This window comes from Fringilla coelebs (genome assembly GCF_963513975.1).
Source record: "Fringilla coelebs genome assembly, chromosome: 29".
Lineage (NCBI taxonomy): Eukaryota > Metazoa > Chordata > Aves > Passeriformes > Fringillidae > Fringilla > Fringilla coelebs.
In genome coordinates, this window is record NC_140055.1 from 2,744,273 (window position 1) to 2,769,731 (window position 25,459).

General features: G+C 61.6%; 3 protein-coding genes across 6 annotated transcripts; all 3 read right to left on the minus strand.

Annotated features, from left to right (window-relative positions):
* Positions 1 to 119: 119 nt before the first annotated feature.
* Positions 120 to 7,005, minus strand: ENTREP3 (endosomal transmembrane epsin interactor 3). 2 transcript variants are annotated; one of them, XM_084222990.1, is made up of 12 exons: positions 6,307 to 7,005; positions 5,663 to 5,719; positions 5,425 to 5,535; positions 5,159 to 5,284; positions 4,957 to 5,064; positions 4,628 to 4,788; positions 4,430 to 4,529; positions 4,263 to 4,347; positions 3,587 to 4,168; positions 3,290 to 3,355; positions 2,281 to 2,543; positions 120 to 1,141 (listed from the first exon to the last, which is right to left on the minus strand). In XM_084222990.1, exons 1-12 carry the CDS (start codon positions 6,523 to 6,525, stop codon positions 971 to 973), a joined length of 2,049 nt encoding a protein of 682 aa, XP_084079116.1. In that variant the 5' UTR covers positions 6,526 to 7,005; the 3' UTR covers positions 120 to 970. The 2 variants fall into 2 exon arrangements, with proteins under 2 accessions (XP_084079116.1, XP_084079115.1); XM_084222989.1 differs by having other exon boundaries at positions 3,290 to 3,358.
* A 382-nt stretch (positions 7,006 to 7,387) lies between these two features.
* SCAMP3 (secretory carrier membrane protein 3) lies at positions 7,388 to 11,741 on the minus strand. Its single transcript, XM_084223318.1, has 8 exons — positions 10,973 to 11,741; positions 10,736 to 10,855; positions 10,539 to 10,659; positions 10,331 to 10,459; positions 10,031 to 10,190; positions 9,776 to 9,877; positions 9,576 to 9,693; positions 7,388 to 8,686 (listed from the first exon to the last, which is right to left on the minus strand). Exons 1-8 carry the CDS (start codon positions 11,087 to 11,089, stop codon positions 8,540 to 8,542), a joined length of 1,014 nt encoding a protein of 337 aa, XP_084079444.1. The 5' UTR covers positions 11,090 to 11,741; the 3' UTR covers positions 7,388 to 8,539.
* Positions 11,742 to 13,040: 1,299 nt separating this feature from the next.
* CLK2 (CDC like kinase 2) lies at positions 13,041 to 25,370 on the minus strand. Of its 3 annotated transcripts, none has more exons than XM_084223397.1 (13): positions 25,272 to 25,370; positions 22,178 to 22,347; positions 19,027 to 19,261; positions 17,265 to 17,358; positions 16,852 to 16,918; positions 16,420 to 16,536; positions 16,034 to 16,200; positions 15,541 to 15,635; positions 15,142 to 15,271; positions 14,359 to 14,441; positions 14,069 to 14,148; positions 13,818 to 13,908; positions 13,041 to 13,482 (listed from the first exon to the last, which is right to left on the minus strand). In XM_084223397.1, the coding sequence occupies exons 2-13, from the start codon at positions 22,345 to 22,347 to the stop codon at positions 13,300 to 13,302; spliced, it is 1,512 nt and encodes a 503-aa protein (XP_084079523.1). In that variant the 5' UTR covers positions 25,272 to 25,370; the 3' UTR covers positions 13,041 to 13,299. The 3 variants fall into 3 exon arrangements, with proteins under 3 accessions (XP_084079523.1, XP_084079521.1, XP_084079522.1); XM_084223395.1 differs by having other exon boundaries at positions 17,265 to 17,361; XM_084223396.1 differs by lacking the exon at positions 25,272 to 25,370 and adding an exon at positions 22,417 to 22,445 and having other exon boundaries at positions 17,265 to 17,361; positions 22,178 to 22,376.
* Positions 25,371 to 25,459: the final 89 nt, after the last annotated feature.

The following is a 25,459-nucleotide window of genomic DNA, read 5'->3' on the forward strand; positions in this document are numbered from 1 at the left end:
TGACCGCCCGCCCCGCCCCGTTCGGCCCCGCCCGCCCCGTGACAGCGGCCCCGTGGGCGGCGGCGACCACCTTTATTCGGTCTCTAGCGAGGGGCAGCGGCCGCGGGACCGGCCCCGCAGCGCGGCCCGGGCGCAGCCGGGCGGGGAGGAACAGGCACGGCCGGCACCGGCACCGGGACCGAACGGGGCGGAGAGCCTGGAGAGGAGACGGGCTCGGGGGACAGAGCGAGGGACAGGCATGGCAGTTCCGGGGTACGGGCGCGCTGGCACAGAAGGCCAGGGACCAGGCCAGCACCAGGGACAGGTCAGGGGACAGGCAAGGTCGTCCTGGAGGACAGGCACGGCTGGCACAGGGGACCGAGGATCAAGCCAGCGTGGCCAGCCAGAAGAACAAGGCAAAAGACAGGCACGGCCAGTGGAGGGGACAGGGCAGGGGACAGGCACGGCTGGCACAAGGGACCGGGGATCAAGCTAGCATAGCCAGCCAAAGGGACCGGGCAAAGGACAGCATGGCCAGGGCAGGGGACAGGCACAGCCGGCACAGGGGACACACGGCCATGCCAGGCTACAGGCACGGCTGGCACAGGGGACAGGGTAAGGCCAGCGCGTGGGTCAGGCACAGCCACAACAGGGGACAGGGCAGGGGACAGGCGTGGCCATCCCAGGGAATAGGCACAGCTGGCACAAGGGACAGGGCAAGGGACAGGCATGTCCAGAAGAAGGAACAGGGCAAGGAACAGGCATAACCATCCCAGACAGGCAGGGGACAGGCACAGCTGTCCCAGCCCCGCCAGGGGACCAGCCCCGAACCCCAGCCCTGCTTGGGGAAGGGGCCCAGCCGAATCCCCGGGGCAGCAGTGCAGGGCCCAGCCCCACCAGGGCAGCAGCAGCAATGTCCGAGCAATGTCCAGGGCTGAGCCCAGAGCGGGACCCCCTCCCCGGAGCGGAGGGTCCCTGCCAGGCCGTGCCCTCAGAGCGCGCTCTCCTTGCAGGCCCCGCTGAGGCTCCGGGGGCGGCCGCGCTCCAGGCGGCGCGAGGACAGGAGCCGCCGCAGGGACGAGGTGGAGCTCAGGTCCCCGCAGCTCTGCAGGTGGATTCCGTCGTGGGGCCGCTCTGCACCTGGCCAGGCACTCCAGGGAACCTGCAAGCCATGGGGACAGGCTGCAGCCACAGGGATGGCACCGCTGGCCGTGGCACCCCTGCCCGTGGCACCCCTGCCCGTGACACCCCGGCCCGTGACATCGCTGCCCATGGCACCGCTGCCCGTGGCACCGCTGCCCGTGGCACCGCTGGCTATGGCATCCCTGCCTGTGACACTACTGCCCATGACACTGCTGGCCGTGGCACCCCTGCACGTGACACCCCGGCCTGTGACATCGCTGCCAATGGCACCGCTGCCCATGGCACTGCTGGCCGTGGCACCGCTGGCTGTGGCACACCTGCCTATGGCATCCCTGCCCGTGACACCACTGCCCATGACACTGCTGGCCGTGGCACCCCTGCCCATGACACCCCAGCATGACACCCCTGCCCATGACACCGCTGCCCGTGGCACCCCTTCCCGTAGCACCCCTGCCCATGGAACCCCTGTTCGTGACACCACTGGCTGTGGCACCCCTGCCCGTGACACCGCTGGCCGTGGCACCCCTACCCATAGCACCCCTGCCCATGACACCCCTGCCCATGACACCCCTGCCTGTGACACCCCTGCCTGTGACACCTCTGCCCATGGCACCGCTGGCCGTGACACCCCTGCCCGTGGCACCCTCCCGTGCTCACCCCCCTGTGCTCAACCCCCCATGCTCCAGCACGGCCAGGAGGCACACGGGGCAGGAGGACAGAGGTGACAGGGATGGCAGAGGCGTGCATCACGCGCCCACGCTGGCATTTGGGACAGGTTGGTTCCCGTCGAGGCCTCCCGGGCTGCGCAAGGACTCCCGTAAAGCTGAGCTGTGGGGATGTCCCAGCAGCTGCCTCCAGGTGCAGTGACTCAGGGGCAAAGCCAAAGCCATTGCAACAGGCATGATTTTCCCAGCTGTGGCTCCAGTGGGGATCAAGGAAAAGGAGCTGCCCCCCAGGAAGGGCTGGGCAAGGACAGTGCTGCAGGAAGAACGCTCTGCCTGCAGCCAGGGTGCCGACACAACGGGGGTGCAGCAGGGGAACGGAAACAATGGAAGGGCCAGGGTGGAGGTGTTGATGGGGAGAGAAGGGAGGGAGAGCGTGGATGGGAGTTCTCTGGGAAGGAGGAGCTGCCCATCCCCTGTAGCTTCCAGAACCCACCTGTTTGTGCCCGTGGAAGCTGTGCCCAGACACCTCCGTGCCAGCTGCCAGGCTGCGCTTGGGTCTCTGCAGGAACCTGGCCACCAGCCCACGGGTGCCCCGGTAGCCCTTGAGGTCCCCCAGGGAGCGGGTGGTTGTCTTTGACAGCTGCTGTGGCACCTTCTTGGAGGGTGGCAGCTTGTTCTTCCCCACGGAGCCAGCCCGGAGCAGTGGTGGGGAGTCACAGTGGGAACGGTGGAACAGGCAGGCCTCGGAGCACAGCCCTGTGGGGTGGGTGCTGTCACACACAGGACACTGCTCTGGCACTCCTGTCCTTGTCATCAGACCCAGGACACTGCTCTGGCACTCCTGTCCTCATCACCAGACACAGGACACTGCCATGATGGACCTGTCCCCATTGTCACTGCTCTGATGGATCCATCACCACCATCAGACCTGGGACACTGCTCTGACAGGCACAGGACACTGCCATGATGGACCTGTCCTCACTGTCAGACCCAGGACACTGCTCTGACAGCCCTGTCCTTGTCATCAGACCTGGGACACTGCTCTGACAGGCACAGGACACTGCTCTGGCAGTCCTGTCCTTGTCATCAGACCCGGGACACTGCTCTGGCACTCCTGTCCTCATCACCAGACACAGGACACTGCCATGATGGACCTGTCCCCATTGTCAGACTCGGTACACTGCTCTAATGGATCCATCCCCACTATCAGACCTGAGACACTGCTCTGACAGGCACAGGACACTGCCCTGATGGACTTGTCCCCATTGTCAGACCTGGGACACTGTTCTGATGGACCTGTCCCCACTGTCAGACCCTAAGATGCTGCTCCCAGCAGACCTATCCTCAGAGCCCTGGGGTCCTGCTGTGTCCCATCCCAGTCAGCAGGAGCAGTCCCAACATTGGTCCCCATTTTCCCAGCCACAACAGGGTGAGCTCAATCCCCAGAGGGCTACAGACATCCCCCTGTGTCCCCTTTTCCCAGCACACCCCAGTCCCCTGACCTGTATCAGCGGAGGAGTCAGACGCGGTGTCCTCCAGTGCTTTGGTATAAAGTACTTCCCTGAAATCTGCTGGGAGCAGAGAGAGCCCTCAGGCCCGGGCAGCTGTGCACACCCCAGGCAGCACAACCTTCCAGCACCCCTGCTCCCAGCCCAGCAGACCTCCCCTGCTCCCCCCGTTCCATCCCACGCCGGCTCTAATCCCACCTGGCCGCACAAAACCGCAGCCAAACCCTGCGGCACATCCCGGCCGCACCGCACAGACGCTGCCACATTCCCATGCCGGTCATTGTCACCTACCAGCACGGCTGGCCACGGGCACGCCGGGGTCGCTGTGTGACCTCAGGAGCGGGCGCGGGGCCAGCCCCGGGGCCGGGGACGAAGGGCACGAGGTCTCGCTGTTGCGCCGGGGGTGGCCGGGGCGGCCGGCGGCGGCGTCCGTGGGGCGGCCACCGCCGCGCCCCTGCAGCGAGGAGCCCTTGTCCTTGAGGCGCACCTCGGGGAAGCAGGGCCCGGCACAGCGCGCCGGCCCCACCAGCCGGTTGCAGCTGTGGGTGACGGCTCCCCCCACCAAGATGCCGTCGGGGCCGGGCTCGGCGGTGGAGCAGGAATAGGAGCGTTCTCCCCGCACGCGGGGCTGGGGCATCTCCTCGAAGGGGCCCTGCAAGGCCAGCGTGGGGCTGCGAGCGTGGTGGCTGCACTGCACGCAGTCCACGCTCAGGCAGTAATCGGCGCGGCTGCGCTGGATGGAGCGGAACAGGACGTAATCCACGGAGCGCATGGAGCCCTGCAGCTCCAGCAGGCACGAGTCCTCCGAGGGGCTGCTGTCCCCGGGGATGTCCATGATCTCGGACATGATCAGGGACCCGCTGTCCATGGAGACTGCGAGGAGAGGACAGGCACGGCTGAGGAGCTGCCGGGAAGAGCCGGACCCGCCACGGCCCCGCCGTCCCCCGTGCCCGATGGGAGCGCTCACCTTCCCCGCTGAGCACGATGGAGGGGACACGGTCACAGGTGCAGGCGTGGGAGCCCTCTGTCAGCTGTGAGTCAAACAGAGTGGCCTGTGGGGCAGCAGGCACAGGGCTCAGCTGAGCTGGAGCCCATCCTGCCCGGCCTGCCCTGCCCACGGCCCCACAGCCCCACCTGGCTGTCTCCCCGCAGCCCCATCACAGTCTCGTAGGATGGGGGGAAATCGGTTGGGTAGAGAGGCACGGGGCTGTCCATGGAGCCATTGTAGGTGATGCTGTGGAGGCAAAGCAGAAAAGCCACACTGGGTGGGACAAGCCCAGCCTGGGGGCACACAGGCCCCCCTGTCCTGCCAGCCTTCCTCCCAACTGGTACCTCTGTGCATCCGTCTCGGAGCTGCAGGTGTACTCAGGTGGGTAGTAGGGGGGAGGTGGCACTGGTGGCACAAACTCCTCGAAGTCCATCATGCTCTGCAGAAAGGTGTCGGGTGGGGACGTGCATTCCAAGGTCACAGAGCTCGAGCGCTGTGGGACCAGCTGCAGGGAGAGGGGAGAAGGGAGAGCTGAGACCTCCTGCCCTGAGATCAGCAAGGGATGTGCACCCTGGGCTTTAATCTGTACCTGGCTGGGGCCAGGTCCTGCCCTGGCACCCCAGGGACCGCCCCAGCCTGGGAGCACCGCTCCTGGGCCAGAGCTGGCACTCACCACATGCACGATGTCAAGGGAGAAGATCTGGATGCAGCACACGACAGCAGAGAGCATGCAGATGATGGTGGAGAAGATGGTCAAGCCACAGACACTGAAGAGGAGATCCTGGGGAGCAGTGGGGTGAGCTGCAGAGCCCGCAGAGCATGGCCGGGGCTGCGGCCGCTTCCCAGGGAGCCCTTGCATCCCCCTGCTCCTCCACCTTGAGTGCCACACGGATGCTCCGGCAGTTGGCGTTGGGGAACATGGTCAGCATCTCGCTCTGCTGGCTGCAGGAGGCGGGCGGGGGCTCCGAGCGGGCCTGGCAGCAGACACACGTGTCCCTCTCCTGGCGACAAGAAACACTGCGAGGAAGCTCTGGATGCCGTGCAATCCTCTGGGAGCCACCGGCACATCCCACCAGCTCCGCAGCTCCCCGGAGCCCCCCCACAGCCAGGGATGAGCCCGGGGATCCCTGCTCAGCCTCACCCTCTCGCAGGCCTCCAGGGTCTTCACCAGCTGCGCGTTCTGGCACGACAGGATGGAGCCGGCGAGGCTCAGCATGACGCCCAGCACCGAGAGCAGCGTGAAGAAGGCGATCTGCAGCGGGAGGAGAGGGGCTGCCGGCGGAGCAGGGAGCCGCCTGCGCACCCGGGGGCGCGGGGGGTTGCTCGGCCTCCCCGTCCTGGCTCCCCCGCCTGCGGAAGGGTGTCCCCCCAACACCTACCACCAGGGTGAGCGGCCGCTTCCAGGAGATGACGCCGACCAGCCCGGACAGTGCCAGCTGCAGGTGCACAAGCCCCGGGGTGAGCACAGGGAGAAGGCTCTGTTAGGCAGAGGGGCCCCGAGCAGCCCCTGCCCACGGGCAGAGCCCCCTGGTCCCTGCAGGCCTGGAGCCAGCCCGAGAGCAGTGGGGCTGTAGGAGCAGCCCTGGCGCCACAAGATGGGAGAAACTGCTGATTCAGGGCCTGGGGACTGCGGGCTGCTCTGGATGGGCAGCAAACCCAGGCCAGGATCCGTGCTGCAGGGTCACCATGGGGGACCCCGGGTGCTGCCCTCACCCCAATACCCAGCAGACAGAGCAGAGCCCCCATCGCCACCCTGCCCCTGCCCTGTGGTCACTGTGGTGTCCCCACACCCCTCCCTGCCCGTGGCTGCGGACCCCAGGCATTCCCCCGCACCCCTTGGGGGTCCCCATCCCTCACAGAGTGACCCTGGGGGAGCCCTTGGGATTCTCCCACAATGCACCGCGGCAGCCACGGGCAGAGGGTGGGGGAGCGGCGGGGCTGCCCTCCCCTGGGACCGGCGGCAGGTTCGGCCCCCGGGGAGCAGCGCAGCCCCCTCCCCGCGCCGCCTCGGCCCCGCACTCACCGAGAAGCCGGCCCAGGACGGGCAGGAGTGCCGGATTTTGGTGGAGGGAGTGATGGTGGCCGCCACCAGGCTGAAGGTGACGATGAGGACGCCCAGGATGGCTTGCACGAGACCCAGGACCAGCAGGACCTGCAGCCAGGTGCGCTGGAGGCGGAGGTGGGTGAGGCTGCGAGAGCTGCGGCCGGTCAGCGAGCGGCTGGAGTCGGTGGGGGAGGGCATGGCCGCGGCGGGCGGCGGCTCGGGGCCGGCCCCGGAGCCCCGGGGCAGCCGGCGGCACCGCGCCAGGACCGCGGGGAGCAGGAGCAGCCGCTCTGCGAGAACGGGCCGGGCTCCACCTTTCGGCCTCCCGGAGGATGCTGACGGTGGCTCTTCAGTGCCCCGGGCGGGGGGGCTCGGGCAGCGCCCACGGCCACGCGGAGCCGGGGCCGCCAGAAGCTCCGCGGAGAACAGAACCGGCCTCGCCGGTCCCTACGCACCCAGGCCGGGCCGGGCCTAGAACCGCCGGCCGGAGACGGAGCGCGGCCCCGGGACCGCCGCCTCCTCCCTGGCCGTCGGTGGAGCGCCGGGCCCCCGCCGGGAGATCATCCCGCCCCGCGGGGCCCGAGAGCCGCCGCCCGGGACGCGGCCCCCGGGGCAGCGCCAGCAGGCGGGAGCCGCGGTCCGGACCGGAGCATCCTCCGCGGGCGGCGGGCGCAGGGCCGGGTCCCGCTGCCGGGCCGCTGCCGGTAGAAGCGGGTGGCTACCGGCGGTCCGTCCGCCCCGCGCCCCGCAGCCCCGGCGCCGCGCGGAGCGGCGGGCGGGGACGCCGGAGCGGCGGAAGGCTGCGGCCGAGCATCGCCGCCGCCGCGCCCTCCGGGATCGCCCGGGGCCGCGGCTGGAGGCGGGCGGCGGAGCGCCGGGAGCGGCGGGGACGGTCCCACAGGCCGGCGGGGCTTGGCCGCGCCCGCTCCGGGGCCGCCCCTGTGCGGCACGACGGGAGCTGTAGTCCACCCACACCGCCCCCGGGAGCGGCGACACCGGCAGCGGCCCCGCCGCTCCCCCCGGCCCCGGTAGGCGCACGGAGATGGCGAAGGAAGAGAGTGAACCTTCATTTATTCCTTAAATAAACCGGGAGCGGTCGGAAACAGCACACGGGGAGCAGCGGAGGAGGCGGGGACGCCCGGAGGAGCCCCGGCCGCAGCGGGACCGGGAGGGCACCGGCCCCCACAGCTGAAGGCACAAAGCCTCTCGCCAGCCCCGGAGCTGCGGGGACAAACCGGGAGCATCCGAGAGGAGATGGACTGAAGCAGAATGCATGAGACCTGTCCTGGGGATCGCCAGGGACACCGGGACAGGGGACAGAGGGCAGGTAAGGGGGAGGCGGGGCTGCACACCGGGACTGGCTCAGCCCCCCAAGGCCTTGGCTGAAGGGTGCTGGGGGCAGCAAGGGGTCACAGTCCTCGAAGCGGGTCGGGAGGGGGACTGGAGGAGCTGTTCAGCCCTCCCTGGAGGCAAGGGGGTGCCATGTAAACGCCAGGGCTGCTCCTCGGCACCCAGCCCGGCTTTGGGGTCCACATGGGCTAAAGGCAGGATCCCCACAAGCAGCAGCTGCCCGAGCTCTGCCTGTCCCTGCCCTGCTCTCCTCATCCCTGGGCCTGAAGAGAGGGAGAGGATGGGGAAAGGGACAGGACAAAAGGACAAGACACCCTGGGGAAAGCACCAGCCCCATCCTCATCCCACTGGAGCAAGCCCCAGGAGGAAGAGGGGGATGACGTTCTTGGCAGAGCATGGGGGTCCCGGGGCACACGGGGGGCAGGGGACCTTCCCACACCCTAAGGGAGCACAAGTGTCATCACCAGGTGGGGAAACAGGAGAGCACAAGGAAGGCAAGTGCCCGTTCCAGTCCCTGGAAGCAGCATTCCAGCCATCTGGAGGAGGCTCCTGCCCCCAGCAGCTGGTGCTGGAAGGGAGGGCGATGGCTCGGGGCTCGGCCTCAGCGCTCCCCACCCTGCTGAGGGGAGGGGACCAGCACAAACCAGAACAGCCTCTGTCCGTGAGGAAAGGGGGGTTAAGAGCAGCAGACGATTCAGGCACCAGCACTTCCAAGCTGGGATGAGGCAGCCTCTGACAGCCGATGCGGACGCACGGGGATCCAGTGAAAGTGCGACTCGGGTTTCCTCTTCCTCGGGTTTCCTCTTCTCCCTCGGGAAGAGCCCCGGTGCGCCGGGAGGGGCAGGGCCGGGCGCCCGCACGGCTACGGGGCACGGAAGGCGTTGGTGGCCGCGCCCGCGGCGGCGTTGGCCGCGGCCGTGCGCACGGCCTGGTTGGAGAAAACCCCGGCGGCAAACTCCTCCTGCGCCTTCTGGAAGCTGGCACCCGTGCGGCGGTACAGAGAGTGGATCTGGGGGCAGAGGGGCTGCGGTCAGGGCTGGGCTGCAGGTGAACAGAGCTGAGATGGCCCAAACATCCCCCAAAAGGGATGAGGGATGGCTCTGGCTGCAGGTGAACAGAGCTGTGAGGTCTAATCTCCCCCAAAAGGGATGGCTCTGGCTGCAGACCCCAGGTAAACAGAGCTGTGATGGCCCAAACCTCCCCCAAAAGGGATGAGGGATGGCTCTGGCTGCAGGTGAACAGAGCTGTGATGGTCCAAACCTCCCCCAAAAGGGATGAGGGATGGCTCTGGCTGCAGGTGAACAGAGCTGTGATGGTCCAAACCTCCCCCAAAAGGGATGAGGGATGGCTCTGGCTGCAGGTGAACAGAGCTGTGATGGCCCAAACTTCCCCCAAAAACGGATAAGGGGTGGCTCTGGCTGCAGACCCCAGGTAAACAGAGCTGTAATGGTCCAAACCTCCCCCAAAAGGGATGGCTCTGGCTGCAGGCCCTAGGTAACCAGAGCTGTGATGGCCCAAACCTCCCCCAAAAGGGATGAGGGATGGCTCTGGCTGCAGGTAACCAGAGCTGTGATGGCCCAAACCTCCCCCAAAAGGGATGAGGGATGGCTCTGGCTGCAGGCCCCAGGTAACCAGAGCTGTGATGGTCCAAACCTCCCCCAAAAGGGATAGCTCTGGCTGCAGACCCCAGGTAAACAGAGCTGTGATGGTCCAAACCTCCCCCAAAAGGGATGGCTCTGGCTGCAGACCCCAGGTAAACAGAGCTGAGATGGCCCAAACCTCCCCCAAAACGGGATGAGGGATGGCTCTGGCTGCAGGTGAACAGAGCTGTGATGGCCCAAACCTCCCCCAAAAGGGATGAGGGATGGCTCTGGCTGCAGGCTTTGATCCCAACCCACCTTTTTCAGCATGATGATCCCCAGCACAGCCACTGCCGTGAAGGACAAGGACACCAGGATCATCATCACAGCCACAGCCGTGTTAGTCCGCAGCGCTATCAGGCTCAGGATCCAGCCACTGCAAAACAAAGAGGCTGTGGCCCCCAAATTCCCTCTTCCCCACCCAACTCTCACCTTTGCAGGGTCAGCACATGGCCCACCTGAATCCCCAGTTTGGGATGCCGATGGCCTGCAGCACATACATCACGTTCTGGGCAAAGAAGACGAAGAAGAAGACAAAGAAGTTGAAGGAACTGTCGCTCCTGGGAGGAAGAAATGGGCACGGTTAGGCCACAGAAGGAAGCTCCCAAACTTCCCTTAAAGCAGGGGAACAGGGAGCTCGGGGTGGAAGAGCACATCCCACGGAGCCAGAGGCTCCCAGGAGCTGGAGCAGGTGCCCAGGGCTCGGGACACACCTGAAAGCTTTGTACATGGGCCGGTACCAGCAGACGAAGGAGCAGGGAGTGTAGAGCAGAGCCCAGAGGATGGAGAGGCCGAACCCAGAACCGGATGTGGGATCCACGCAGAACCAGGCCAGCGAGGACAGGAAGTTGAGGAACAGAGCAATGGTGCTGGCTGAGGGACAGGACAGCGCTCAGGAGCCAGCCCAGGCTCCCCCAACCCCCCACCACCACCTGTTCGTCCTGATTTCCCCAGGAAATTCATCCTTTCCACCTGCTGCCGGGCTCTGCCCCGAGGCTCCCCGGGAGACTCACCCATCCAGAGGTAGTACATGGTTGTAACTGTCTTCTGGAAGTCAGCAGGGATCTCCACGGGGATGTCCTGGTAGAAGCACGGCTTCACCGGGCAGAAGGACGGCAGCGGGGGCCAGTTGTTGAGCCTCGCTGCGGACGGAAGGGGGTGAGGAGCAGCCAGCAGGGCTCCAAGGGGGTCCCATCCCTGCCCAGCCCCGCAGCAACTCACTCTGGGAACCGCCCAGGGCCGCGTTCTGCAGCTCCCGCTCCCGCCGGTCCAGCTCCTCCGCTTTCCGGTTGAGCTCCTCCTGCCGCTTCAGCAGCTCCGCCGTGGCGGCGGCGGCCGAGGCCTGCGGAGAAGGGGGACACAAACCTTGGGCTCCCGCCGGCGCCCGGGTCCCGGCCTGGCGGCGCCTCCCCCCGTACCTGCGAACCGTAGGAGCCGTAGTTGCGGGGCTCGGTGGGACTCGCCTTCCGCGGGGGCTGCGCGGCCGCCGGTACCGGGGGCGGCGGCGCTACCGAAGGGGTCTGGAAGGGCGGCGGTGGCTGCAGGGGAAGAGGAGAGAGGTGAGACCGCGCCGGCAGCGAGGAGGGCTCCGGTGCCCGGGAAGAAGATCCGGTACACGGGCAGGCCCCGGTGTCCGGGCAGGCCCCGCCGCTCACCGCGTCGCTCTCGAAGGGGTTGTAGCCATCCAGCACAGCGCCGGGCCGGGCCTGCAGCGCCGCGGGGTCCTGGAAGGGGTTGTCCGGGAGCACCGCGGGGCCGCCGCGCTGGGCCATGGCCGGACCGGGACCGGGAGCGCGCTGGACCCGCGGGACCGGCGCCGCCGCCGCCGCCAGGCCCCGCCCCTCCTCGCCGCTGATTGGTCCCGCTGCGACGTGACGTCATCGGGGAGACCCCCGCCGCAGGGGGCCGCTGCGCACGCGCCGGAGCCGCGCCGGGCGGGGCGCGCGCGTGACGCGGCCACGTGTCCCGGGGTCACGTGCGGCGCGCCCATCTCCACCCCAGCCCCGGGCCCGCCCTTCCTTCGGGTACCCCCGGCAGTGGCGGCCGGGACGGGACCCCAGCACCCCCCGGTGTCCCGGTATCAACCGCCCATCGCCTCCCGGTGTCCCGCTATCCACCGCCCATTGCCTCCCGGTGTCCCGGTATCCATCGCCCGTCGCTCCCCAGTGTCCCGGTATCCATTACCCGTCGCCCCCCTGTGTCCCGATATCCATAATCCATCGCTTCCCGGTGTCCCGGTATCCATCATCCATCACCCCCCGGTGTCCCGGTATCCATCATCCATCACCCCCCGGTGTCCCGGTATCCACCGCCCATCGCCCCCCGGTTCCCGGTCCCTGCCCAGCTGGGACAGCGGCTCCTCCCGCGTGTCCCGACCCCCGGTCCGGCCCCCTGCTCTTACCGGGCGGCCCCGGTGCCGTTCAGCTGCTGCCCGCGCAGCCCCCCAGGCGTTACCCGGGGGTCGCGGGGGCCACTCCAGCAGCTGTCACCGAGCCGGACCGGCAGCCAGGCAGGGACCCGGGCACGACGAGCACTTGGGGAATTTCTCTTGTGTCTGCCGGAGCAGTTATTTATAGGAATCTCCAAATCCTTCCCCTCCAGCTGCCCAGGGACTGCACACTGACCCCTCCCGGGTCCTGCTCAGCATCCCGGGACAGGACAGGCACTGTCCCTGCCTTGTCCCCTCCCAGTGCTCAGCAGAGTGCTAAAAATTCTCTTAACTCTCTGAACAGACTGAGAGTGACATCTGAATCCCACAGGTGAGCTCCCATCTCAGCCCAAACCTGGAGCTGCTCCTGGCTGAGGTGGGAGCTGTGGATTTGGGTTTTGGACACCACCAGGATCTGCCCCTGCTGCCTGGGGAGGCAGGTGGGGTGAGCTGGGTGGAGATGGCTCAGTGTCACCCTTCCCACGCTCACTGCAAGTGAAACCAGACATTTCCTTTCCCCTCTGCACGGTGACAGCCTGGCACAGCCTGATGCTGCCACAGCAGAGCACATGTGTCACCCACACCCCAGTGAGACTCTCCCCAGCCCCAACAACGCCCAGGGAACAGCCCAAACCAAGGCCCAGCCTGCCTGCAGAGCTGGGAAGAGTCAAAAAGACACAGCCAGCGCTGGGGTGGGTGTAGGACAGCTGGATGTGGGCTCCTGACAACCCTTCTTCCAACAGCCACCAGCAGCAGCAGCCAGTGCTCCCCAGGCTAAGGCTGAGAGGTTCCTTCAGGTGAGAGCTGTCCTTTCTCTGCCTCCCACCCCAACACTGGACCCAGGGCATGAAAAAGGCCAGTCTCTGGTTTACTGCCCCACAACAGCATCTGCTCAGGTCCAGCTGCAGCCCTGAGGGCCAACAGCAGCTCCTACTCAATGTAGGCTTGGGAGGAATGGTGCAGGTGGATACACAGCTGGACCACAAAGCCCCTTTCATCCTTCTCCTTCCCCCCACAGGGCACAGGAGAACAACCCTAGGATCAGCTGCTGTCAGGCCAAACCCAAACCAGGTGCTTTATTCACTTCATATTTATTTATTTTTCACAAAGACTGTACAAAATTCTTATAAAACTCTGGTGTGGGGATGGGCTATGACATTGATCCAAAAAATAATTCCCATGCAGTCCCACCAGTTCCATAACTTACAAGGAAACAGATAAGCTACAGAGAGCTGCGAGTCCTGGAGTATTTACACTGAGGAGGGCAGGAACAGGAGACAAAGCAACACAGGACAAGAGGTATTTACAGCACGGACACACAGGCCCCCCTCACCTCACGAGAACGGCAGCAGCGACAGCAGGTCAGGCCCGTGGTGCTCCTAGGCCGACAGAGAATCTGGGCTATTTACAGTATCTCACATATTAACAGCTTTACAAACGTGTCCAGGAAGTTCATCTCATGTTTATAAAAAAAAAAAGCACCAAGTGTCTGAATAGAAATCACACAGGCCTCCACGGGGGCTAGAATCCGAGGGCTGGCTGGCACCTGTGGCGTCACCGGCTGATGTCCCGGCTCGAGTCCCACATTTTTGTGCTGGGCTCCATGCCCAGCATGTCAAAGAAGGGGTGCTTGAGGGCCTCAGCCAGGGTGACACGCTTGGAGGGCTCGTACTCCAGCATGCTCTCGATGAGGTCGAACAGGCGGTGATGGTCCTCGGCCTCCGAGGTCAGGTATCGCTGCCAGGAGGAGGGGGAAGGTGAGGCTCAGGGAGACTACAGCCTGTCCTGGGATGTTCCCCGGGCCCAGGGATGTTCACTGGTTTGTTCACACCATCACTCAGCCCTGGAGCTGAGCTCTGCACTCCTCTATCCACAACTGACAGAGTTTCACACACCCTCCCTTCCCCAGGCACTTCCTGAACTTTCCATGCTCTCCTTGTCCTCCACTTCAGATTAAACTCAGGCTGCTGCAGCTTCCTATTGCTGGGACAGCCAAGGCTCCCTTCAACCACCCTTCTGCTGGCCCAAACATGCCCAGAGGGAGAACCTGAGGAGGGGCCAAGCTGCCTTACCCGCAGTGGTTTGCAGTTCTCCCGAACGTAGCGTCCAGCTGAGGTGTTCTCATCCCAGTCCAGGCGGCCGTGGTAGAAATATTTCTGTTTCCTGTCAGAGCAACAAGTGGCAGCAGGTTACACCTGAGCACAACACACCCAGCAGCAGCAGAGGTGTCAGCCCCAGTGGGACACAGCTGGTTGGCACCAAAGTGGGATTTTGTGGAGCAGGAGGGCTGACACACCTGCAGGGCCCAGCTGGCCTTGCTCACCTTGTCTTGCGGACCATTCGAGAAGGAATTGGCCCCAAAATCCTCTCCATCATGGCCAGGTGCTCCCGGTTGTCATGTGTCTGGGAGAGAGAAATGTAAAGGGAAGGCATGGAATAGATTCCAGTGGTTCTGCCTCCAGCCCTGGGCATTCCCCCACCCAGAATCCCTTCCTGGCCAACACCTCAGGTGTCTCTACAGGACTGCAGTGATGGAGGGACCCCCATCAGTCTCAGGGAAGCAGCCAGCATCCTCTCACCAGGTGGGAAGTACCCACACAACACAGTTCTCACCTGGAAAAGGGTGAAACCCACATAATACTCAAAGATGATGCAGCCAATACTCCACACATCACAGGGCTGGCTCCAGCCAAGCTCTGAAAAACAATGTTGTTTAAATAAATGATCCAGTTACAACCCAAGAGTCCAAATCCCTCTTTCTTTTAAAAATAAATAACTAATAAAAAAAATAAGTAGCATCCTATTCCAGCCAGGCTGCTGGTGCTCTGCTGGCACTATACTGCCCAGCTGGCAGCATTGCCAAACCACCAGCTGATGGTGGATCAGTAAGGTTGGAAAAGACCTTCAAGATCACCAACTCCAACCTGTGACCAATCCCCACCCTGTCACCCAGTTCAGGACACTGAGTGCCACATCGAGCCATCCCTTGGACACATCCAGGAATGAGGACTCCAAACCTCCCTGGGCAGCCCCTTCCAATGCCTGACCGCCCTTTCCAGCAAGAAATTCCTCCTGATGTCCAACCATAGCACAACTTGAGGCCATTTCTTCTTGTCCTGTCCCTTGCTCCCTGCAGCAGAGCCCAACCCCCCATGAGGAAGCTGTAGAGAGTGAGAGGGTCCCCCCTGAACCTCCTTTTTCTCCAGGTGGGATAAACCCAGAATAATGACAGCGCTGTAACCATGGAGTTCCCAGGAAACAGCATTGCAGAGCTGTTAAATCAAGCACTTCCCCAAACCCAGAAAGTTCCTGAATGATGTGGAAGCCCAACACTCCCCAGTCCAGGGGGGTAACAAGGGGCACAGCTGCCCTGGCAGAGACCCAGGGGCACCTTACCCAGGATGACTTCAGGGGCCCGGTAGTGCCTGGTGGAGACGATGGTGCTGTGATGCTCATGGTCAAAGGTGGCACTGCCAAAGTCCACCACCCTGATGGCCGTGCTCTTCACGCTCCTCTCATCCCGTTTCTGCAGGAAGGACAATGGGATCCATCACCTGGCAGCTCCAGCCCCTGCCTTACCCAGCTGAGGGCACCACGGGAGGGGAAAGCTTCGGCAGCCCCACAGCTCAGCCCCAAACCAGCTCCCACCACCAGCCATGGCTCACTCAGCACTGCCTGGCACATCATGCAAAGCCCTGAAGGACTGCAAGGAGTCCACATCTCCTGGGGCTGTGTCTGACCCCTCTGACAAGGTCAGGGACACCCAGAGGAGAGCCAAGTGAGGCAGTGTGTTACCTTTTCCAGGTTGTAGGAGAGCTCGTAGTCAGAGTTCACAAAGAGGATGTTTTCTGGCTTGAGGTCAGTGTGGGTGAGTTTATTGTCATGCAGAACTGAGGGAGCAAAGAAAGTCTGGGTGAGGGGAGAGAAGAAAAACAAGGCTGCACCCCCCCAAAAAAGTCATCACTGGTGCAGTTTGCTCATACTGGCACATTTCAACCTGGGTGTAAACAGCCAGGCAAAGCCCAGGCCAGGATGCTTCAGTAGAAGCACAAGGATTTATTGTATTGATCGCCTGAAGGTGCAGGGGGGTGGATGCTGGAGTGCTCTGAGCTACTGCCAGCCCACAAGCATCAGAAAATGAAAAGGATTCATTCCCAGTGGGGCAGGAAAGCTCAGGCTCAGAACCACAGCAAAAACTTGTTGCTCTGGGCCACCAGTTGCAGAAGTGCAACCTACTCAGCTCCCCAGGTCAGCCCAAAGCAGCGGGAGAGCAGCAGGGAACACTTACACTTCACAGCCTGGCACACCTGGAAGGCCATGTGCCGTACTTGGTGGATGGGGTAAGGCAGGTAGTTGTTATCCTTCAGGAAATCAAAGGTGCTGAGCCCCAGCAGCTCGAAGGAGATGCACATGTGGCCGTGGTAGTCAAACCAGTCAAACATCCTGACACAGAGACTGACAGAAACATTCCAGTTGGGAACAGCTCTGCAGGCACCGCTCAGCTGTGTCACCCCTGCGTCAGGCTCCTCCTTTCCCTGCTCAGTCTGTATCTCACAGCAAGCCAAGATGCTTCCAAAACTATCTAGGATCACGTTCAACCACACAACACCAAACACCTCTTCCACCCCAGCCCTGAAACCAGCCCTTCCTGCTCAACACCAAGAGCACACTCACTTTGTGTTCTCAGGATCCTTCTCATTGATTTTCTCCAGCACGTTGATTTCCAGTCGAGCAGCCTCTTTGTATTTCTCAACGTTTTTAATGATTTTCAGAGCAACACGTGCACCACCCCTGTGGGAGAAACAAGAACAAAGCACAAGGTGAGCCCTGAGCAGGTAAGAGGGGCTGTGCCCTGTGAAAGGGACCTTCTGACCAGCCTCCCTTGCCCAAGCAGGTTATTATTAAGGGGTGTCCACCAAAGGTGTCCCTTTCCCTCCCTACAAAACAGCCCTGAAGCTTCCCCCAGCACATGGGCAACATAAAGAAGGTGAGAGCCTGGAGCAGCAGAGGATATTGGAAACAGAGAGATTGATTTTCACCCCCAGGCTCCCACGTTATGCCCAAAAGGCTCCGTTGCCAGCCGTGCTCTCCCCTTTCCCCACATACCTCCGGTGATCCATGCACTGCACCACTCTGCCGAAGGTCCCTTCCCCCAGGGTGCTGATAATCTCATCTGGGAGGGAGAGAAGGAGAGGGAAGGAGCTGAGAGAGGGAGCAGGACCTGGCTGCAGCGATACACAGGGCAGAGGAGAATGCATTGCAACACCTAACCTGCACACAGCTGGAGAGACCGGAGCAGCGGAAGGCTGACACCGGCTGCACAAGGCAGCTGCCCTAATTCCCTGGCACTTCAGTAACAATACACAATATAAACGTAGCTTTAACAAAAGGGGAAGGAAAAGGAGAGGGTTTCTCTTTAATAAACAATGAAAATAAAATGAAACAGAAAGATAAGACAGATCTGCGACTGCGATGGGAGCTTAACTAGAGAGCTAAATTATGTTACGATTTGGCTGTACATCTTTCTTGTAGCCAGTCGCCGACGCGATAGATCAGATGCCCCTCGTCGTCGTCCTCCACACTCTTGGCCCTTCTGCTGCTCTGTCGACTCCGCTGCTGGCCCAGGCAGACAGGGAATTCATCATTCACCAATCAGATTTTCAAACCAGCGCAGCAGCCAGCGTCACGCATTGGTTGGTTTGGAAATTCACATGGTTGTTTGAGGAGGGGTTGCAGGAGGAGATTCCCAGCCAATTCATACGGCACAGAGGAATATATAACGATAGGGATATTGCAAGGGAACATGTCAAGATACAACACACTAGCTCAGAAAAGAAAAAAACAGTTTGCTTTTCGTTGTAGCAAAAAAAAAAAAAAAGGAAAAAAAAAAGAAAAAGAAAAAAATAAGAAAAAAAAAAAGAAAAAAAAGAACCTACAAACAGCCCCAACCCGAACCAGTGTGACAGCAGAGCTGTCAGAGTGAGGGAGCTGAGGGGCATGGAAAGGGCTGGCTGCTCTCACTCCCACGGGGGCTCAGAGAGGAACAGCACCGGCCTTCGGGTCCTGGGGACTGCCTGAGCACGCCGAGGGCCAGAGGCCACGGGGAGGGGCTCCCCGGCCCCACGGCCGCCGCAGAGCGGGGGCAGCAGGAGGCAGGTGCTGGCTGGAAGGTCCTGCACAAGTCCAGGCTGCCCCCACAGGCACCCCTATCCCACTCCAATAACTGCCCACACAGCTTCCCCCAGCCCCGACACTCAGGGAAAGATGAACTCCGAGATTTCAGAAAAGCAGCTTTAGATACAACGATCCATCCAAAACGGAAAGTTTGCAGTGACTGCCTGGGGAAGACGGACACTTCTTCCTACACCCTCCCCCAAAGAAGCTGATCCTGGAAGGACTAACTTCCAGAAGAGAAGCAGAACCCAACAGGGAACAGGGACAGCCCTGGGATGAGGCAGATAAGAGGTTTATGCTGGAGAAGAGAAAATTCCTGCCTTTGGTTCCTCAGCTAAGTATCCCCATACCTGGGAGCAACCAGCCAGCGGACTTGGGACCCAAATCCAGCCCCCAATCCCCTCCCTGGACACAGAGCCAGAACGGACCAGACAACACTGAGAGCTCCACACACAGAGCAGAGAACGTGTCTGGGGTCTAACAGAAGTGGAAGGTGAACAGCAGAACAGACAAGAAGAGAAAGCCAGGGATGCTTCCGGGAAGAGCCTGGGATGGTTCTGCCTCCACCTGAGCTGAGTGCTCCAAAAGCTCTGCTCCTCCACAAAGCCCACATCAGCTGGGCCCAGCCAGGAGGATCCTGCTCTCCAGCAGGGTCTAACCCTCAGAGCCAGAGCCCAAAACAGGGACCACAGGGGCTGTCACCTGTCACAGGCTCTCAGGGACTGGGACCAGCTGAGCGCCGGCTGTTTGAGCCTCGCACAAATCCTGCCTGGCTGGGGCTCCTACGCAGCGCTCCGTGAGCATCACTGAACGGGAGGAGATGCAGCACCACCCTGGGGACCCGCCAGCTTCGCGGGGCACTCCTGTCCTCCCACCTGAGACAGGGCCTGAGCCACCCGTGCCCAGCTGGCACCGGGCAGCGCCAGCCACGGCGCACAGGGACGTGGGCAGCAACGCTCTGCACCAAAACTCCTCTAAAACACACACACACACAACTCAAGCCGACTTGGAGAGAGCGTTTAGAAAGTGAATTTTCTACTTACCCAGCTCAGCACCTGGGAGAGAGAGAAAGGTTACAGGGCAGGCGCAGCACGGCAGGATACTCACCGATGAGGAGCGGCTAAAGGACCGGCTGCGGCGCCGCCTCCGCCTGTGCTTACGCCGGCTGCTTTTGCAGCTCCGGTAGCTGCCCTCGCGGTCCCGGGAGCGCCGGTACTCGTAGGAATGTCGGTACTCGGGCTCGTAGTAGGCGTCGCCCCGCTCGCGGCTGTAGTCGTTGCGCCGGTAGCTGTCACAGTAACGCCGGTCGTAGGCCCTGCGGTCTGCTGAGTGGTCGTCGTAGCTGGGCACGGGGATGGGGAGGGGGGGTGTGTTACTCCCTCTCAGAGGGATTCAGCACACTTGAGATAGCCCAGATACCCCAAATGGCAAAAAAATTTAGCAGGATGGTGTTTGAGGTAGTGTTGGAAATGGAAAAAAGGCAAAATAACAAAGGTCTTACAGGGAAAAACCAAGCCAGGGCCAGAGGTTCTTGCTCTCAGAGGGACCCCAGCACAACTGAGATAGCTCTGCTACCCCAAATGGTATAAAAGTAGCTGGATGGCTTCTGAGGTAGTGTTGGAAATGGAAAAGTTTAGTAAAAGGCAAAATAAAAAAGCTCTTACAGGGAAAAATCTCTTGCTCCGGCTCGGTTTTTGCTCTCAGAGGAACTCAGCACACCTGAGATAGCCCAGATACCCCAAATGGCAAAAAAATTTAGCAGGATGGCTTCTGAAGTAGTGTTGGAAATGGAAAAAAGGCAAAATAACAAAGGTCTTACAGAGAAAAAACAAGCCAGGGCAAGCGGTTCTTCTGAGGTAGTGTTGGTAATGGAAAAAGGTTTAATAAAAGGCAAAATAAAAAAGGTCTTACAGGGAAAAACCTCTTGTACGTGGTTCAGTTTTTGCTCTCAGAGGAACCCAGCACACCTGCAATAGTCTGCTACCCCAAATGGTATAAAAGTAGCTGGATGGCTTCTGAGGTAGTGTTGGAAATGGAAAAAAGGCAAAATAACAAAGTTCTTACAGGGAAAAGCCAAGCCAGGGCAAGAGGTTCTTGCTCTCAGAGGGACCCAGCACACCTGAGATAGGCCAGCTACCCCAAATGGCAAAAAAATTTAGCAGGATGGCTTCTGAAGTAGTGTTGGAAATGGAAAAAGGTTTAATAAAAGGCAAAATAACAAAGGTCTTACAGGGAAAAGCCAAGCCAGGGCAAGAGGTTCTTGCTCTCAGAGGAACCCAGCACACCTGAGATAGCCCAGCTACCCCAAATGGCAAAAATTTAGCAGGATGGCTTCTGAGGTAGTGTTGGAAATGAAAAAAGGTTTAATAAAAGGCAAAATTAAAAAGCTCTTACAGAGAAAAACTGAGTCAGGGGAAAGTGGTCCTTGCTCCTGCTGAAACACCCCACAAAAAGGATTATTTCCTTTGTTCTCTTCTTTTTCTAGTGAATTCTGTCCCACAAATTACCTAGGCTGGACCTCTTGGCCTCTGTCCAATCGGGCAGCCCCAGGTCTGAGGTGAAGTCCCAAAGGTCTTATGAGGTGTCTTTGTACCAAATTGAGGAGAGAAACTTCTGGGCTTTTTGCCTTTTTAAGCAGACAAAAAATAATTTGCTCACTCCATCAACAGGGAGCACATTCCTGCATGGGGGAACGTTGAGGGGTTGGAGTGGACTTGAAGATCATCATCACCTCTCACTAGAGCAGACTGCCTTGTCCAAGCTGACAGGGTTGGGGCAGCCCCATCCAACCTGTGTGCCAGTGTCTCACCACCCTCACAGGGATATCTTCCTCATGTCTAGCCTAAATTCTCTCTCTTTCAATTTGTACCCATTGCTCCTTGTCCTATCACTACAGTTCCTCATGGAGGGTCCCTCTCCAGCTTCCTTTTAGGGCCCTTTTAATACTGCAAGGTGCTGTGAGGTCTTCACACAGCCTTCTCTTCTCCAGGCTAGAAATTCTCCCAGCCCCAATTCTCCTCCCACAGCCTTCTCTTCTCCAGGCTGCAAAACACTCCCAGCCCCAATTCTCTCAGCCTTTCTCCATAAAGGTGTTCAAGTCCTCTTAACAACTTCCCAGCCTCCTCTGGACCTGTTCCAACAGTTCCATGTCCTTGTTATGTTGGGAACACCAAAACTTTTGTAGTGTTTTGAGGGGTGGGAGCCCAAGGCAAGAAGGCACAAACTGTCAACCCATGGCATAACAAGGGGGACAGGGATCTGTGTCCCAGACACTGAGCTGAGGATCCCAGATCTTCCTGTACTGAAACTGTGAAGGGATAGAAGCTCAGCAGGTCCTTTGTTCAGGACCCCTCCTCGAAGGCACCAGCTAGAGCTATTACTTTGTAATTGCACCAAGATTAAACCATTTTTAAGGACTGAGATGTCTGAGACTCTGCTGTGAGAAACCAGGGCTGAGCCAGTAAGGAAACTGGTCTGACTGGGAGTGTGGGGTGTGTAGGGAGTCAAACAGAGCAAGCAGTGGGTCACTGAAGCCACTGCTGTGAAGGGGCCATGGCATAGCTCAAGTGGTGCAGTGGCACTGCCAGAGGGGCTCCTGGGTGTCAGACAGGGAAGTTTCCCTAAGAAGGGAGTGAGGGGCTTTGGTGACAAGCACTGCCCAGGCTGTGACAGCTCAGAGCAGGCCCAGGTCACATGGAACCTGGGTGAGTATGGATGCCTAGGCCATGATTAAGGGACTGGAGCATCTCTCTTAATGAGCAGAGACGGTGGGAGATGTGCCAGGTTAGTCTGGAGAAGACTGACAGGAAATCTCATTATTGCATATCAGTATCTCCAAGGCAGGTGCCAGGACGGTGCCCAGTGACAGGAAGTTGTTCCCAGAGAGGGTGGCAGAGCACTGGCACAGCTGCCCAGGGCGAGCAGGGGTCTCCTTCTCTGAAGAATCCCACATCAGTGTCTCCAAGGCAGGTGCCAGGATGGAGCCAGACACTTCTCAGTGGTGGCCAGCAACAGGATGGGGAGCAATGGCCATAAACTAAAACATACCACGTTCTACCCCAACACAAGGAAGAAGTTGCTCCCACAGAGGGTGGCAGAGCGCTGGCACAGCCGCCCAGGCCGAGCATGGGGTCTCCCTCTCTGGAGACATCCCAAACCCACCTGGACGCGTCCCTGAGCACCGGGTGACCCCAGAGCTCCCTCCCAAGCCAGCCCCTGTGTGACCCTGTGCAGGAGGGCAGGTGTGAGCCCCGCTCACCTCCGGGATCGGACGTGGTAGCTGTCCTCCCGCCGGTGCCGCCGGTCCCGCTCGCTGCTGCTGGACCGGGACCGCGTCCGCCGCCGCTTGTGCTTGCGGCTCCGGTAGCGCTCGTGGTAACTGCCGCGGCTGCTGCGCTCCGACGAGCGGTACCTTCGGGAGTGCGGCATCTGCGGGGACAGCGGGGACACTCAGGGACCTGTGGGGACACCCTGGGGACAGCGGGGACACTCAGGGACCTGTGGGGACAGCGGGGACAACCGGGGGACAGCGGGGACAACCGGGGGACACCGTGGTAACTGCTGCGGCTGCTGCGCTCCGACGAGCGGTACCTTCGGGAGTGCGGCATCTGCTGGGACAGCGGGGACACTCAGGGACCTGTGGGGACAGCGGGGGCACCCTGGGGACAGCAGGGACACCCTGGGGACACCCTGGGGACAGCAGGGACTGTCAGGCACCCATGGGGACAGCGGGGACCCTGTGGGGACAGCTGCATCTGCTGCACTCCATCGAGCGGTACCTTCGGGAGTGCGGCATCTGCTGGGACAGCGGGGACACTCAGGGACCTGTGGGGACACCCTGGGGACAGCAGGGACTGTCAGGCACTCATGGGAACAGCAGGGACCCCGTGGGGACAGTAGGGACCCTGTGAGGATGGCAGGGACCCTGTGAGGACCCCTTGGGGACAGCAGGGACCCTGTGAGGCCCCTGTGAGGACAGCAGGAACCTGTGGGGACGGCAGGGACCCTGTGAGGCCCCCATGGGGACAGGAGGGACCCCGTGAGGCACCTGTGGGGACAGCAGGGACCCTGTGGGGAAGGCAGGAGCAGTGAGACAGTCATGGGGACAGCAGGGACCCTGTGGGGATGGCAGGGACCCTGTGAGGCCCCCGTGGGGACAGGAGGGACCTGTGGGGATGGCAGGGACCCTGTGAGGCCCCCATGGGGACAGGAGGGACCCTGCGAGACCCCCATGGGGACAGCAGGAACCTGTGGGGATGGCAGGGACCCTGTGAGACCCCCATGGGGACAGGAGGGACAGCGAGGCACCCGTGGGGACAGCAGGGCAGCATTAACAGCTGCACAGGACAGGAACACAATGTGTGTGAGTGTGCCAGGGGATCTGGGAGAGAGGAGAGCAACCTCTGAGAGATCCCAGAGCCCCATAGGACAGCATGAGACCAACCCCCCCACACACCATGGTCCTTTTGCCCTGTTCTCTTTCCCAGGTTTGTAACCCTTCTTCACACCCATCTCTACTGCCCACAGCTCCAGGAACACCTTTTGCACCTTTTCTCTTTAAGCTGCCCAGGAAGGAGGGAAGCAGCACCAAGGAAGTTGAAATGAAGCCCTGGATATCACCAGGGTCCCTGAGCAACGTGAGAAATGGATTTCTAGAAAATCCTCAAAACCTGACAGAAGTTTCAAATAAGACTAGATACTTTGGAGAAACAGAACTATGAAAGATGCATTGCAGTAGGACCCATGAAGGGTAATTTTAAATTTACAGCATGGTGTGGCTAAAGCTGACAAGCCAAAAAATTATTATAATGCATTGTCATTAAGAAAGAGTTCATTTCTGATTGTGATGACATGAATTATAACATCTGTGTTTTCTCACTCTTCATATGAGACTGAGAATAGAATAAAAGTTTTTAAAATGCCTCTCAGTTGCCCATGTCTGGGTCAGAAAAAGGCTTAATCCAGCAATGGATGCCCAGACAGCAGCCCCTCAAAACCTCAGGTTTCCTGCCAAGTGACATCTACACTGGGACACAAGGCTGGGGAAGGGTGTGGGGGTATTTGGTCTGTTCAGCTGGGACTGAGGGGAGATCTCAGGGGGCTGCAGCTTCCCCAGGAGGGACAGCTCTGGTTTCTGCTCTGTGTGACAGTGACAGCACCCCAGGGAATGGCCGGAGCTGTGTCAGCGAGGTTTAGGCTGGGTATCAGGAAAAGGTTTTTCCCCAGAGGGTGCTGGGCACAGCCCCAGGGCTGCCAGAGCTCCAGGAGAGATTGGACAATGCTCCCAGAGATGCACAGGCTGGGATTGTTGGCGTGTCCTGGGGAAGGACATCAGGACTTGTTGTGGATCCCTCCCAGCTCAGGAGATTTGTGACACACATCCCTCTGTCCACGGAGCAAACCCTCCCTTCCCAAAGGACAGCAACAGAGCCCTGCAGACCCTCAGGGGGTCTCAGCTCAGCCCCTCTGGAGCCAAGGAGATGCCGAGGTGAGATGGCACAGCGAGTGCAGCCCCTCAGACCCGGCCAGGCCGTGCCCCACAGCTCCCAAACATCCCCCGCACGGCTCTTGGTTCCAAGCACGATTCATGGAATCATGGAACGTTAACTGGGAGGGACCATCGAGCTCACTCAGTCCCACCCCCTGCCATGTGCAGGGCCACCTTCCACTAGCCCAGGCTGCTCCAACACTCGCCCAACCTGGCTTTAAACACCCCGGGGATGGGGCAGCCACAGCCGCTCTGGGAATCCGTGCCAGGGCCACAGGAAAGCCGGAGCTCCCGCGGCGATTTCCCCCATCCAAAACGCCCCTGGCTGCGTCCCCGTCCCCGCCCAGCGCTGACATCACCGCCAGGGCTCGGACAGGCCGAACCGGCCCCGGCGGCGGGGCGATCGGGGGCACGGGCCCGGTTCCGCCCGCACGGGGGCTTTGTCCGGGGTTCCCCCCGAGCCCCGCGGTTTCCAGCCGCGGACTGAAGGGAGCGCGAAGGCGGCGCTGGCGGCCCGCCAAGCCCCGGCTCGGTGGAACGAGCACCGGGGCTGCGTTCCGCAGCGTGGCTGGAAGCGCTTTGGGGACGGTGATGGCGGCCGCGCCGGGCGGGGCCTCCGCCGTGCAGGGCCGGAAGCACCGGGACACCGGGAGAGTTGGGTGGAGGGCGGGGCGGCCTCGGCGAGGAGGCCCCGACCCGGTCCCGCCGGGCCATCCGGCCCCGCCACCCCCGCGGGGACACCCAGGCCGCCGATTCCCACCGCGGCCCCGCCGGGAACCGCAAACCGGGCCCTCCCCGCGCCGCCCTCACCGGCCGCGGCCTACACACCCCGCCCCGGCCCGCGCCGCCCCGCACAGCCACGCACCGTCCTCGCAGCCAGCCCGGTGCGCTTGTCCCACAGGAAATCCGTGATGGCGGCCGTGGGCCCCCGGGCCCCGCTCCAGCTCCTGCCGCCGCCGCCGCCGCCGATCCGGGTCCTGCCAGCCCGCGGGGCCGCGCACGCACGTACGCGCTCACGTACGCACGCACGTAGGCGCGCGGAGCTGCGTCACA

Excerpts from the sequence above, each read along its gene's own strand:
- CLK2 (XM_084223395.1), bottom strand. The coding sequence starts at position 22,347 with ATGCCGCACTCCCGAAGGTACCGCTCGTCGGAGCGCAGCAGCCGCGGC. Across the intron at positions 17,362-19,026 it reads CCTTTAGCCGCTCCTCATCG|CAGCGGAGTCGACAGAGCAG; the intron begins GTGAGTATCCTG and ends TGCCTGGGCCAG. Across the intron at positions 14,442-15,141 it reads GGCCCCTGAAGTCATCCTGG|AGCTTGGCTGGAGCCAGCCC; the intron begins GTAAGGTGCCCC and ends ATTGTTTTTCAG.
- ENTREP3 (XM_084222989.1), bottom strand. The coding sequence starts at position 6,525 with ATGCCCTCCCCCACCGACTCCAGCCGCTCGCTGACCGGCCGCAGCTCT. Across the intron at positions 5,720-6,306 it reads CGTCCTGGGCCGGCTTCTCG|CTGGCACTGTCCGGGCTGGT; the intron begins GTGAGTGCGGGG and ends GTGCACCTGCAG. Across the intron at positions 4,169-4,262 it reads CATCGTGCTCAGCGGGGAAG|TCTCCATGGACAGCGGGTCC; the intron begins GTGAGCGCTCCC and ends CTCTCCTCGCAG.
- SCAMP3 (XM_084223318.1), bottom strand. The coding sequence starts at position 11,089 with ATGGCCCAGCGCGGCGGCCCCGCGGTGCTCCCGGACAACCCCTTCCAG. Across the intron at positions 10,660-10,735 it reads ACGGCTCCTACGGTTCGCAG|GCCTCGGCCGCCGCCGCCAC; the intron begins GTACGGGGGGAG and ends CCTTCTCCGCAG. Across the intron at positions 10,460-10,538 it reads GGCCCTGGGCGGTTCCCAGA|CGAGGCTCAACAACTGGCCC; the intron begins GTGAGTTGCTGC and ends TTCCGTCCGCAG.